This window comes from Thunnus maccoyii, chromosome 2 (genome assembly GCF_910596095.1).
Source record: "Thunnus maccoyii chromosome 2, fThuMac1.1, whole genome shotgun sequence".
Taxonomy (NCBI): Eukaryota; Metazoa; Chordata; class Actinopteri; order Scombriformes; family Scombridae; genus Thunnus; species Thunnus maccoyii.
The window spans coordinates 2,910,422-2,925,752 of record NC_056534.1 but is presented as its reverse complement, the minus strand read 5'-3'; the positions used below and the strand labels follow the sequence as shown (position 1 = coordinate 2,925,752).

Genomic DNA, 15,331 nt, shown 5'->3' with positions numbered 1-15,331 from the left:
CCAGGCACCTACAGACGGGTGACACATTAAAGGAAAAACCGGTAAGTCTCAATTCTAGACCCCTACAGTGAGGGGATCCAGTGGCTCTGTTATGCTATGGAAGGCGTTTTGCTGGCATGGTTTGGGTCCACTTGTCCCCTTAGAGGGAAGGGTCACTGCTAATCAATACAAAGTTGTTGTGGTGTGATCAGCTTTATCCTGTGATGAAACATTTCTATCCTGATGGGAGGGGTCTCTTCCAGGATGACAATGCCCCAATTCACAGGGCACAAAGGGTCACTGAATGGTTTGATGAGTATGAAAATGATGTAAATCATATGCTATGACCTTCACAGTCACCAAATCTCAACCCAATTGGGAGATTTTGAACTGACGTGTTAGACAGCGCTCTCCACCACCATCATCAAAACACCAAATGAGGGATTATCTTCTGGATGAACGGTGTTCATCCCTCCAGAACAGTTCAGACACTGTAGAATCAATGCCAAGGCACACTGAAGCTGTTCTGGTGGTCCAACACCTTAATAAGACACTTTATGTTGGTTTTTCCTTTGATATGTCACTTGTCTGAATGTGTGCCAAACTTCATGGCAATACATCCAATAGTTCTTGAGATATTTCAGTAAAAGACAAAAGTGTCAACCTCAAGGTGGCACTAGAGGAACATTCAGGGGATCATCATAGTAGAATCCATCATCTGGGGAACATGACTGGCTAAAACTGAATACCATTGCTAAAAATATGGAGTTTCACCAGACTTTTCCTTTAAACAGCAAACATTTGCAAGTTCTCTTATGTACAAACACAGTAAAAACTTTTACAACAAGTAACAAGAATCCAAGAATTTTTCTCACACATGCAAAAATCCCCCAGGTGGTTTTCCCACATGTAACACAAAAACAGTCCACAGTGTCTCCACTGAAGCTTTGATGCTGTGATGTAATGCATCATCGTCATTGAAACACACCTTTGTCCCCGTGCTTTAAGACGTCAAACTGGCAGGATTCTTGTTACCTTGTGAGGCAGCTGGATTTGCGAGATCATACGAGAATCCATCTTGTCAGGTTTCTGGCAGCTGCAGGCGTGGTTTAGGTGTGACAACAGCGAGAAGTGACTGTTCGTTCAAAACAACAATGGCAGTGTAGATGCTGCTATAGCATCAGTTATATCAGAACTGGAGAGTATTTCATCATTGAAAGAAGAGTAAAGAATGGCACTGAAGGTTTTTGTCAATGGAAAAGATGTTTTCGTGGAAAAAGTCCTGGAAAATGCCAAAATACACCAAAAATATCCTGAAAAGCAATGAGTGGTCCAGTAATGTGCAAGAAAATGACGCCCTGGAATTCACTCTGACATATGAGCATATTTTTCCGACTGAAATTTGCACTCAATTTGCATCTCAATGTTCCTCAGCATAGACTCAGACTCAGGAGTCTCCTGGATCATTGAACCATTCTATAATGTCAGTTATAAACATCTGTGTTTGTTTATGAGAAATCCTCTTCTTTCCTGTTAGTACTACAGTACCCATGAGCCTCAGCAGCTGAAGACACCTGCCAGTGCTGTGAAATCAGAGTTGTGGCATTTCCAGAGTATTTCGTCACTGTGACTGTAACTGTCACCATTGATCCAAAATATGAATTAATCAGCTGACTGGAAACAGGATCTCAGAGAAGCTCTCTGATTGGATGTTTCTTGCAGCGGTGCTCTCTGTGATTTGTAGTTGACTTTTTCCTAAAGTTGTTATGTACACAGTCTTGTACCTTTTGACTTTTTAAGTCTCAGTCTCAGTTTCACTGTCATGTGCTGATGATTCAGAAGAGTTTCATGTCTATCCAAGTGTTGTGTCCATTAATTCCCTGCAACTTTATCGGATGAATCCTTAAAGATAACTCCATGAAAAGCGTGGGAACTCTGGACGCTGCGGACACAGTACAGCTTCTCCAGATACCTGGAGCTGCTGGAACCTCCGGATGCAGAGCAGCTGCCTCATCTTTTTATTTCTGGATTCGTTATTTCGTGAAGCTCAGCCGGTATCTCCCACCTTCAACGCACATGTTCTGGCGCTCCAGCTGGTAATATGATTCCTTTTGTGCGCCACTATGATGTGATTCCTGATGTTTAAGCTGCTGCTTGAACGTTCAAAGTCTACCTCAGCCGACCTCCTTCCGCATCCTCCGTCACTCGGAGGGATGAGGTGCGTGCCTCCCCTTCATCCACTGACTTGGCAGCCACAAAGGTCACCAGTTTCAGCGGGAACTTGCCCGCCTTCTTCAGGCGCTTGGTGTTGTTTTGGACACTCACAAAGCAGAGCGTGTTGATGATCCCGTTGCTCATGGCGATGCACTCGATGATATAGAAAGCCACCAGCGAGTTCCTGTCCCTGGAGATGAGGGTGGGGTAAAAGTCCCGCAGCAGGGCAAAGCCATAATATGGCGCCCAGCACAGGACGTAGGCGACCAGCACCAGAATCAACACCACCACCGTCCTCCGTCGCCTCTGTAGCCGCTTCCGGATCTGCTCCGTCTGGAAACCCGGAACATCCTTAAACCACAGGTCCCTGGAGATCTGGATGTAGCATACGGACATGACGGTCACAGGGCCCATGAACTCCAGAACGAAGATGAGGAGGAAGTAGGAGCGGTAGTAAACTTGCTGGTCCACGGGCCAGATCTGGGCGCAGAAGGTCTTCTGGGTTTGACCCTCCACGTGAGGGTAGGTCGTCTCAGAGGCCATGTAGGCAGACGGGATAGAGATGAAGATGGGGACGATCCACACCGTCAGGATCACGCAGTAGGCCGTCCGGTGCTTCATACGAGGCTTCAGAGGGTAGAGGATCGCCATGTACCTGCAGACAGAGAGAGAGCAGTGGGCTGAGTGTGGTCTCATCTTTTATGACAAACAGATGTGGTTGATTTGATTTATTTTCATCAAAGGAAAATTCCATTTTTTTCAAATTTTGCCAATTATTCTCATAATTGTGTCCATTCTGACTATGGACTATGGATCATACTAACTTTGCACTCACCACCTCCGTTGTAGAGATTTGACAAACTTGACTCCGGCAAAACTACATCTATCAAAGCAAGCAGTGCTAAAGCTTTCCAAATTAGAAATTATTTTGATGATCAATTAATCATTTTTTAAACAAGTGTGAAACATTTGTTCCTCACATGTGATCAACCAATCCAGGAAATAATATGCAGATTAATGGATAATGAAAATAATCTTCGGTTGCAGCCCTATTCCAAATAAACTTAAGTTTTATATCATTCATTTCAAGTGCTTTTCTTGAGTCCAACTGAAAATTAAACACATTGGGGTATAATTGCCGAAAGTCTTTCTCTGTTTCTCTCCTCAACAAATGTTGATTTTCACTTCCAAGAGAAATGAAATATCATTGCATTAATCACAAAAATCAACTCTCCTCATTCAAAACTTTGATTGCTAAACCCATATTCTGTCAAGTAGATACAGTGTATGTGTAAATAAAAGCAAAACAGATGGGTTTTTTTTGTCTTTAAGGGAAAATTTGACAATGCTTTTTGTGATTTTCTTTTATTTGCTGACCAATCAGAACAGAACAGAACAAACTACTGATGATTTTCCTGATGAAATGAGTCAAAAAATGTCAGAAATAATGAAAAAAGACATATTTAAATGAGATTCATTAACTGTTTCTGGAGAAAACCAGCAAATATTCACATTTTTCAATTATTTTTTTCTATCTATCAGACTATTAGAGTAATTGTTTAAGCTTTTATCTTTTTTCTGCCAGTTAAAGACATCATCACATGCAGACACGACTTGTTTGAAGTTGTTTTTTCTGCCTGACAACCATGTGGGTGTTTGACTTGATTCAGAATTGTTTTTCGCTTTTAAAGGAGGCGTAATAATCAACATTGAAAGCTGTATTTGATGTAAGTGTTGCACACTGTTGGTGTCTCCTTTTGGAAGCAAACCAGAACACTGTAATGAGCTCATGATTGTCAGATCTGATGTTCTCTGTTGTTATCAGCTGCAGAAGTCTCGTACCCTTGATCCAGATCTGAGAAGGACACAATCAGACACGCTGCCAGATGTTTGGCTGTGAACACTCAGAGACTCTCTGGGAAACCGGAACAACTCTTACAACACAGATACATAGTGATTATCCATCTTTCCGCTCTGCAGATGCTATTTAAACAGGGTAGGGATGTCAGCCATGATAAATGAATCATTGGTGAAAGCCAACGATGGATTTAATTCAGAAGCTTAGGGGAAGCCCAGAAGCATCTTTTATCACAGCAGAAGATAAATCATCTCTGGTCAGACCGTCCTCAGAGTCCTGAGGTCTGTTTGACGTGGAGAAACCCAGACGTCCTGCACAATATCACCTGCTTCAATACTTGTTTTGAGGTTTAAAAATGTGTCATCAAAGCTGACTGACAAGGCTCTGAAAACTGAATGAGAAAGTTCAGCTGAACAGAGGTCTGCCTGCTGCATGCTAATAATAGTGATCTATCAATCAATCAACCCAAGCAGCAGCTTTCATACAAGTCGAATGCAATTCAAAATGCTTCACAAGTGACTGACAAACACACAGGAAGGTAAACATGGATTGGGATAGCTATATGATGCTCTACTAAAGCTTAGCAGCTTGTTATCAAGTGAAACCAGATTTAAAAAGCTGAACTGTAGCTCATTAAATTAGAGTCAATATTGGTTATTATTTAGATGTAACTGCCAGTAGATGCAGCCGTTTTACCACAACTATCAACACTTCTGTGGTTCTTTTCATTAACTGGGAGATATTGCAGCAGAAATTTCTAATATCTCTGACGAGGAACTACAACCAGAAGGCTGATGTGAACATTTTTCCCATTCAGCTGAATGATACATTTGACACAATGGATAATATAACAAGCTTTTAAAATACAACACATTGTTAAAGATGAAACCAGTGGTTTCCAACCTTTTTGGCTTTTGACGTCTTACAAAAAGCAGTGTGTAGTCGGGGTCACATTTCACATGTCTATGAGTTGTTAACAGCTCCACCAAATAGTGATTTTTCCCTCTAAACTTCTCACATGCTTTCATTTCAATAAATGTTCAAATGATCCAATATTTCAGCAAAAATCAAAGATTAGAGAAAAAGTCCAAAAACTGAAAACAGATTTGTGTATCAGAACTTTGTTTTTTCTTCTTTCCTCTCCCATTAATCATCTCACGACCCCTCAGATTTATCTGCTGACCCTTTGGAGGGGCCCGACCCCTAGGTTGGGAACCACTGGACTAAACTAGCTAACTGTATATAAAGTAGTGTAAACTAGCTCCACCTCCAGCAGCTACAACAGTAACATGCTGCTCTAACACTGATGCTTCACTATTAATAATCTAATGATGTCATATATAATAATATATCAGTCAGAGGGACCAAACCACTACTTTTACTGCAATACTTTAACTACATCAAGCTCATAATACTTATGTACTTTTACTGCAATACTTTAACTACATCAAGCTCATAATACTTATGTACTTTTACCTAAGTAGGATTTTTCATGCAGGACTTTTACTTGTAATGGAGTATTTTTACATTGTTTTATTGGTACTTTTACTTAAGTAAAGGATCTTCTTCCACTGCTGTATTTATCTTTATTTATTTTTAATCTATTTATTTTTGTCTTATTTTCTGTATTCCTCTATGTGTTCCTGTGTTCCTTGAAACTGTGAAATAAAAATGTTAAAAAAAATCATTCTGGACCAAAGAGTTGAACAGACAGTCGGACCAACATCTTCATTCTTAAAGCAGCACAGCTTACGTGGCTAAAATCCCTCATGAAATGTTTTCTATGTACAGTTTGTTCCTCAGTGCTGCAGTTACTGTAGCACTGCAGAGGAGGCGTGTTTCACATCTTGCACAGCTTTTACACAAACCATGGTTATCACAAACAAACCAGAATGAGGCGTTCGTCTGTTCCCACACGCACATATACATGCCGTAAACATGATCTGGTCACAGCTGACAGTCATCTACATGCAGGAGGAATAAGCATGAAGGTGTTAAGTGGAACACACATAAACAGAGAGAGAGAGGGTAAAGAGGGAGACAGCAGAGTGCTGTTAATGGAGGTGGGGAAACAAGGGTGGAGGAGGAAAGATGAAAGTGGAGGAAAGTAATGAGAATTTTATTATCTAAGAAAAGAGTAATGTGGGGGAAGGGAAATAGAGAAAAGAAGAAAATGTGGAAGGAAAAGTAAAAAGAAACATACAGATAAAAATTTCCTGTGACACTACTTAACATCTGCACAACTACTCAACAGATATCAGTTAGTTTACTTGGGATATTTATCATCCCCAGAAGATAAATCCTAATGAAATATCAACATGAAACAGGCAGATTTCCATTAACTGTCCTGATCACATTCTTGCTTCTCAAAGGATGAACCCTTTTGATTTAAAACATTTCACATGTCCAGCTCTGTATTCATATTCTGGGGCTCTACTGGAATATCTTTGCATGATTTCCAGTTAATAACTCCTTATTTATCTTCTACTGGTCCTTTATGCAGCCCCTCAGTTCAGCCTCTGTCTGAAACAGGCCGTTTTAGTTCCTGTCTCTTTAAGGCCCGCCCTCCTGATGAGCCCACTCTGTTCTGATTGGTCAGCTTCAGGAAGCTTCCTCCGGCTCCGGAGGCTACGTAAACAAACTATAGTAGCAGGATTTCACTTCTTTTTCTCCTTCTTTACTCCAAATGTCAACTTCTCAAATCCATCCGTACATGTTGGAGCCTGAATTTGATCCAAAATATGCGAGTGGACAACGCAAACAACACATGGAAAAACCTTAGCAACAAACTTAGCAACAAGGCTACAGAGCAGATACATGTGTGGAAGATCTGACATCGTCACAAGGAGGAAGTAGAGGTAACTTTGCAAATGAAGTGTTTAGAGCAGGTTGCCTTTTGTCTTACAGGAAGCATTTTTATATACGTTTTATATAGGTTAACCTCAAGTTTTTGAAACTTTGACCATTATCATCGTAACAGCATGTAAAAAAAATGACAAAAAGCATTGTCCCCTTTAATGACCCCATTACTTTTCCTCAAATGCCACCACCCCAGTACTATAAAACTTATTTTAGCACCCTAATTAGTTGATGGTTTAATTTCTTACTACTGTGGTTTTACAAGATCTACATGGTTTTCCAACTGGGTGCTTCCTGACATTTTTCTTGTTAAATACTGGGTGCTTTCACCTCTTCAGGAAAATCTATGAAATAAGACAAATTTGATTGAACTGTTCACAACACAAATCCACATCATGGCCGTAACATACGATGAAGGGTAAAAATTAACATTACCATTGCTTCATTCAAGTGCAGTTTCCAACAGTTGGAAACCACAGCACTAGCCCCATATGCCACTGTGTCTCATCCACAGTGTAGATGTCAGCCTGGGATTCATCCCATTGAATAGTGTTTTCTCTTGTACAATCCAAACATACTGTTTGAAAAAGCAAGTTTGATCAGAACTGACTCATTGTTCTTCAGTCCAATGGAGAGAAAAACATCCACAGCAATTAAAGTTCTCAGCAATAGTCCTTTTTATGTCAAGTTCCCTCCAAATGTAGTTTAATCAAATTTCAAGTGAATTGGCAAAAGAAAATACAAATTGGAGATGAACAGCTGGTTCGGAAAGTTACCAAAAATGTTGGAGGCGTTGTGTGAGGGGAGGTTTAAGACCACGTTAAAGATCTGTCAGTTTTATACTGAGGCCTTTACTTTCTGCCAGATTTAATTTACAGTAAACCAGCAATTTATGAGATATTCTGTGAACCAACCAATCAAAAAACAACCAAACAGAATCAATAACCTCCTTGGTGGATGTATTAATTATAATCCTGTTGACTAAACCTGGACTACAGGGAGACTCACCTGTCCACAGCGATGGCCAACAGAGCGTTGGTGGACACGTAGAGCGAGACGGTGCGCAGGTAGTTTGTGGAGGCGCAGAGCAACAAGCCGTGATCCCACGACAGCTGCTTCACCACATAGTAGTCCAGCAGGAAGGGGCAGCACACCGCCGCCACCAGCACGTCCGATACGGCCAAGTTGGCGATCAGCAGGTTGGTCAGGTTGCGGAGCTGCTTGTAGCGGGCAAGGCTGGCGATGAACAAACAGTTCCCAATTCCACAGATCAGCATGATGCCCACCAACACCACCGCGATGACGATGGTGGCCACGAAGAAGGCCCGGCCCTGCGTGGTGTCCGGGATCTCATCCAGAGGAATCTCGTAGTCCAGGTTTTCGCTGCCCAGTAAGTAGTCCGCTAGAGCCAAGCTGTTGTTGGTCGGGTCACCCATTTTGGATCAGGTCAGCATGCTCAGATGAGAGTCTCTGCAGGGAAAGAAGAAAATAAATTAACATTCTCAACACACTGTCTGCTCATCAGCTTTTGATCATATCACATGATCCTCAGCAGCAGCGGGAGTTTGTTGTCATGGTATTATAGATTACAAATTTCCATTTTTCTGCATACAAACTAAGGTTAGTAAGGATGTCTCGTCCATGTTGGCTTGGAAGTTGACATTTGCTGGAAAAGATCATTTGATAAAATCAAAGGCCCCAGAGCAACTACTAAATGGTGCTTTTGGTCAAGTTTTGTTAAAGGTCAAGAATTAACTTTAAATCCCAACTTTTAAAGTCCAAATGAAACCACATTTAATCCTCCTTCTTTGCAGTCGAAAGTAATGTCATGTATGTAATGTATTAGAGTGAGGGTGGGGGGTGGGTTCGGTGTCTGTGTTTGATTGACAGCAGCTCGGGGGGGCGTGTCAGTGTCTGTGTTTGATTGACAGCAGCTCGGGGGGGGCGTGTCAGTGTCTGTCTTTGATTGACAGCAGCTGGGGAGGCGTGTCAGTGTCTGTCTTTGATTGACAGCAGCTGGGGAGGTGTGTCAGTGTCTGTCTTTGATTGACAGCAGCTGGGGAGGCGTGTCAGTGTCTGTGTTTGATTGACAACAGCTGGGGGGGTGTGTCAGTGTCTGTGTTTGATTGACAGCAGCTAGGGGTGTGTGTCAGTGTCTGTATTTGATTGACAGCAGCTAGGGGGGTGTGTCAGTGTCTGTGTTTGATTGACAGCAGCTAGGGGGGTGTGTCAGTGTCTGTGTTTGATTGACAGCAGCTAGGGGGGCGTGTCAATGTCTGTATTTGATTGACAGCAGCTGGGGCGGCGTGTCAGTGTCTGTATTTGATTGACAGCAGCTAAGGGGGCGTGTCAGTGTCTGTGTTTGACTGACAGCAGCTGGCAGGCTACCAGTGTTACACTGTACAGAATGTAGACAAAGTAAACAAGCTGCTGTGGCTACAAATTGTAGACAGACAGCGTGTTGTAAGCAGAGATAATGAAGAGTAAGAACAAACCAGCATCTAATGGGTCTGAAGTGACATTTGCAGGTATGTTTATATGCTGTTTAATGTGCTGCTATCAAGTCTGCTAACGGATGTTAGCGGTGCCCTTTTCAGAGAGCAGATATGTTCTTGTAGCAGACAAAACAAATACAATTTAATTTTGGTTGGCCTTTAACCCTGTCATGCATGAATTATTAAATCACAAAGTAAAAAAAAAATTATTGTTTATTTTTACTCTTAAACAAGTGAAAAATCGTGTCAGTAACTTTTTTTTTAATATATTGAATTTTGAAATGTGTCAACTGTAGTGGACACCATGCATCAACAGAGTAAAAAGTGATTTATGGAAATCTATATAGGCAATATATATATATATATATATATGTTTATATATATATTATTTTATTACTAAGAGTAAATGGTATGAAAACACATAGGAACTTTAGATAACAACAACAATAGAGAAGATATTTGAAAAACAAGACCGAGGCCCAATAGACAGAATGTACCCTTTATTGCATGATGTCCACTGGAGTGGACAGATATATTTTCAGTCACAAAAAATAATGTGCAAAAAAAATATTATTAAAAACTTGATAAAAGTATTTCAAACATCTTATTTAGTTGAAAAATACTTTTTACCTGTTTTTTTTTCTCTGAGAATAAAAGTATTTAACAGATATTCCTGAGCTACTTGGTGCATTTCCTTCACCCACCTTGAATTTATGATTCAATATCACAAAATCACAGAGAGAGTCAAAAATGATATTCAGATGGAATTGTAGACAACACTTTGGGGGTTCAACACCTGGTAGTTGGGGCATGGTACTACAACTTTAATGGGTCAAATGGCTTCCAAATATCTGTCCACTGTAGTGGACACCATGCATGAAAGGGTTAAGCCAACATGGGTGAGAAGTCCTTAAACTTTTATACGGTTTGATGTCAAGAAGAAAAATGTAGATTATCAAAATTATGCTTTAACATCCATCTATTTTCTATTACCACACATCCTGTTCAGGGTGGCGGAGCCTCTGGATCCCAGCATGCATTGGGTGAGAGGTGTGTTACACCATGGACAGGTCATCAGTCTACAGGCCTAACACACATGCAGACATTAGATTTAGTGTTTGACAAACAGACAGCTCTTTGGCCGGTCAGTGTAACATCAGAAATGTTGGATCTGAGTTTTTAGGTGCCTCATTTTCATAGTTTTGCTGATGGAGTCGCTAGGCGACACTGTTACTGTAGCTTGCCTGTTAGATTTGGCCAAAGGTTGGGGAATGTTGCGTCTCAGCGCTGACGTTAAAAACCCTGACTGTGACACGTTTACTGCTCCAACACAAGAGTTTTATCAGACTGTCATATCATTAAAAGAACTGATGGCAAATTCAAATTTAACTTTACTTTCCAAAAGAGGAAGTTTATTTAGTCAGAAGTGGATACAGAGGTGAAACCAGTGCAGTGAAGGAAAATGAAATAAAAACGAGGACAATCCATAAAACACACAAACGGAAATAAAAAAAGATGAAAAAGATGTCTATAAATGTCAGAAAATAGTATAAAATGCCTGTTATTGTTTCTAAGATCCCAAAATCCAAAGATATTCAGTTTACTGTCATGTATGACACAGAAAAGTTTCAAATCATCACAAATAAGAAGCTACAACCAGCAAATGTTTGGCTTTTTTACTTAAAAACTGATTAAAACAATTATTAGCTTATCAAAATAGTTGCTGATTAACTTTCTGCCAACTGACTAATCAATTAATTGACTAATCGTTGCAGCTCTAAAATTAAGAGACAGCAGGAGCTTTAATTCAGTCAGAAAATGGTTTGAAATAACATTTAAGATTACAGGTCAATGAATCATCATTCACACTGATGGATACGGTCGTTAAATACTTCCTCAATCACAGAGACGTCATCAATCTTCACATCAGGTTATTCGCCCCAAAACATCTGTCAGATCGATTGATTAATTGTCTTTCAACAGGTTACAGGTTCTTGAATGTGAGGATTTGTGATTTATATGATGGTAAATGTATTATTTCAGTGATTTTGGGCTGTTGGTTGAAACAAACAAGACATTTAATGATGTCACCGTGTGCATGTTATGATGGTCATTTCCCAGTTTTCTGATGATTTTTAGACCATGATAGTAATCATTAGTTGCAGCTCTACTTTTGAGTGTCATTTACTTCATTTTCACACTTTTGTAATTTCTTATTTATAGCTTTTTATCTTCTGTCAAAATATTTCTATTATTGTCAGATTTCCGATATCAGTTTAGATATACAGACGTGTTTGTGTAAATGAAGTGTGTATGTACACATACTGTGTATTTTACTATGTGTGAATATACTACAGTATTTCTGAACACTGTATTATTGTGATATTAAGATGGACTCTTGAGATTATCCGTCAGCTAAAAGAGATCCAAATAAACAAATCTTCCTGCTTCTCGTACCGCTGAAACGTGGATTTCCTCTCTGCATGAGGATCAATAAAGTCTCATCTTAAACTCATTAGATGAGGAATTTAAAATGAATCAATTTCCAATCAATGAATAATTGAAAATGAAAAGAACGTATGTGACTCTTGTGATTATGAATCAGTAGGTCAGAAAATAACTTTGACTTCTTAAGTCAAAGTTATTATAGAGACAATTTCCACAGATGGACTTATGGGAGTTTTAATTTACTAAGTTAAAAAATTGATTTATTTTCTATGTGAGATACTTGTGAGAATTATTATTTTCATCTTTCTTAACTTGTCCAACTTTTATTTATTATATATTTTCATGGCATGAATGAACCAGCAGCCACCTCACAGTGTTTGAAACGTAAAGTGTGTCAGTCATACAAACACGGTCTTGTTTCCATCATCTTTGATATTAAAGTCATGGTATTCAACAGAATACACACATTAAAACCTGATTTACACAGATGTATTGATCAGTTAGACAGTAGAGCTATAAATTTGTCCAAAAACCGGTTTTATGATCTTTTTCTGTCATGATTTTTATCATCAATTTGACTTCACTGAGTTTAATGTAACTGTTCATATAGAAGGTGAGATGATGCATCACTGTGTCCATCTAATATAATAAAATAAATCTGCAATATGAACGATGTTTATTACTTTTAACGCGTTAAAATGCTCTCTGGGACCTCCTAGGGTCCTCAGACCACACTTTGGGAACCACCACTGGATTAGAAAGTCCTCAGGAGCAGCAGATCAGATATTATTTCAGTAAAATGAAGACAAACACAGACAGCAGTGAAGATATGAGACCGACAGACAGAACATACTGTAGTTATGTCCAGTTATTTAAGGTTTTAACATATAACTGTGCAGTGAGTCTGAGAGGGTTAAATAACCCTAAAAACAAATAATTAGAATAAGCTTAAAATTTAAAGGTAAAAATCTGCATTTAATTTCATAAATCTAAAATCCGACATTCAGGATCCTCCAGCTGACATTAAACCGCAAGTTTGCGCTTAATAACGAAATTTAACATATAAAATGACATTTCGTGTTTAAATCCAGCAAACATTAAGAAGACAAAAGTCAAATTTTAAGTAAAACATCATTTTTTTGGGGTACAGACCTGATGCTGCTGCTCCTCCACGCGCTCTGCTCCACTGAATGACAAGAAGACCGCGAGGCGCGTTCACGACACACAGAGACCCAACACGCACGCGCGCGCGCGCACCTGTACCGGCACGAGGAGGTTGATGATCATCCAGCTCAACGAGACTTTATTATTTAGTAAATAAACGGTGTCCACGCGCTTTAAAGGACACGTTCACAATACGTCAAGAGCTCAAATGAACATTAAAGCTGTTTTTCTTGCTGTAATCATTCCTCCTGTTCATACTGACCATTAGAAGATCCCTTCATAATGACCTTACAATGGAAGTGATGGAGGACAAAATCCACAGTCCTCCTTCTGTGCAAAAAATGTTTTTAAAAGTTTATCTGAAGCTAATATGAAGCTTCAGCGTCCAAATGAGTCAAATCAAGTAGATATCTTTCAATGTTACAGTCTTTTTAGTGCCAAAGTGCCTCTTTTTGTTTCCCTTTTGAGCTGCAGTGGAGGAACAGTAACAAAAAGAGGGACCTTGGCACTAAAAAGCAAAGCTGTAAACAGAACAGTGTTCCTGCCAAGCGGCAACCTCCGGGGCTGAAACATGAAGCCAATGCGGAAGTGCCAAAAACCTGCGTTCTCTCTAATGGCCAGCAGGGGGCGACTCCACTGGCTGCAAAAAGAAGTCCGATTGTATGGAAGTCTATGAGAAAATGACTCTACTTCTCTCTTGATTTATTACCTCAGTAAACTGTTTCCTAATGAGTTTATGGTCTCAATCGATAGTTTCAAGTCTTCTTCAATGCAACATGATGTTCATTTAGTAAATTATGGTCCCATTTAGAGTAAAATAGACGATAAAGCAGCGTATGCTTGAGGGCGGGGCTACGTTGTGACTGACAATGCGATACCATGGCGACAACGTTGCTTACGTAATGTAACCATGGCGTATAGGTGTAGCTGCTGCTGTTTCACAGTGTGTTTTAGGTTCAATAAATATTAATTGTAACATTTTGGTCGCCTAAAAAAAGTCTTGTTCAGTGTTTGGTTGTAATAAAACAACCATCAGTGTGTCGGATGATCAGTTTTTCCAGTAAGTACATTTTGTTTTAACGGTTTTAATCCTGTTTTTTGCTAGCGAAAATTAGCATTAGCATTAGCATGATCACTCTTAACCATAGATTGTAAAGTACATGCTAACCAAGCTAGCAGCTAGCTAGATTTGGCAACGGCCAAATTCAAGATGGCGACAGTCAAATCGCTACACTCGAGGCTTCAAAATGGCAGTTTACAAACCAACGGGTGATGTCACGGTGACCACGTCCATATTTTTTTTCAGTTTATGGTTCCTGCACATGCTCAGTAGCGTCTGTCTTACACAGAACTTCTCTCTGCAGACTGAAAACCTGATCGCTGTTATTAGTCTTTGGAGCCGTTTCTAAAACGTGACCAAACTCTTCATAATGAAGGAACATGTCATTCAGTGCAACTTAAGTTTCTAAATCGATCCATGTAAAAATGTATTAGACAAATATTGATCATCATAGTTGATTAATTTGTCTGCAAAATAATGAATGTGGTTTCAAGGACTGAATCTAAACAGCCAGAACACTGCTGGACAACTTAACAGATAAATGAACATAGAAAAGGCTTAAAATCAATCATTATCTTTATTATGTTTAAACAGGAGTAAAAAATATGAAATGCTGAAGTTTATATGACAACTTGACAGCTGTCGAGATCAGGGATCAGTACTTGTGTTTCTCTATGTGTGTTTCTTTCTGTACTGAGATTCGAGGCTTGTATAACTGCTCTAAACACTTTGGAACATCTGCTTTTTGTCTTCCTCGCAGGAGTTTCAGTGACTCACCGTATTTCTGTCATGAAGGCTAAGACAGTAAAGTCCAATTAAAACTGGATTTGGCTCACTGTCACACCGGGACACTTGAATAGAACTGAATCATTGTTACACCTGCATTTTTCCTCCTATGACAAATCAAAATGTCTGCTGTGAAAAAAGTTGATTGTTTCAGTTTGTGCAGGGTCACTTCAAACCTCTCCAACCTGTCTCCAGCTGTCGCACATAAACAGAAACACCAGCAGTCACAGAGAGTTTTAGTCTGTTTTATCTCCACTAGTTTCCAGCAGAAACATGTAGCTGCTAAATGCTCCACTATGTTCACCAACTGGTTCATTTTAAAGGGTCACAAGCCAAAAATCACTGGTTACCACTGCTCTAAGAACAGCTCAATCACCAGTATGCTGTTTGTTCTGTCCCAGGTCTTTCATATCGAGGCTGTAATGAACTCTGCAGCCTTGATGAGACACTAACAGCAGCCCGGAAATA

At 39.7% G+C, this 15,331-nt stretch overlaps 1 protein-coding gene across 3 annotated transcripts; it reads right to left on the bottom strand.

Annotated features, from left to right (window-relative positions):
* Window positions 1-484: 484 nt before the first annotated feature.
* Window positions 485-14,318, bottom strand: prokr1a (prokineticin receptor 1a). 3 transcript variants are annotated; one of them, XM_042390882.1, is made up of 3 exons: window positions 14,281-14,318; window positions 7,919-8,380; window positions 485-2,848 (listed from the first exon to the last, which is right to left on the bottom strand). In XM_042390882.1, exons 2-3 carry the CDS (start codon window positions 8,344-8,346, stop codon window positions 2,149-2,151), a joined length of 1,128 nt encoding a protein of 375 aa, XP_042246816.1. In that variant the 5' UTR covers window positions 8,347-8,380; window positions 14,281-14,318; the 3' UTR covers window positions 485-2,148. The 3 variants fall into 3 exon arrangements, with proteins under 3 accessions (XP_042246816.1, XP_042246810.1, XP_042246825.1); XM_042390876.1 differs by lacking the exon at window positions 14,281-14,318 and adding an exon at window positions 13,006-13,210; XM_042390891.1 differs by lacking the exon at window positions 14,281-14,318 and adding an exon at window positions 10,399-10,452.
* Window positions 14,319-15,331: the final 1,013 nt, after the last annotated feature.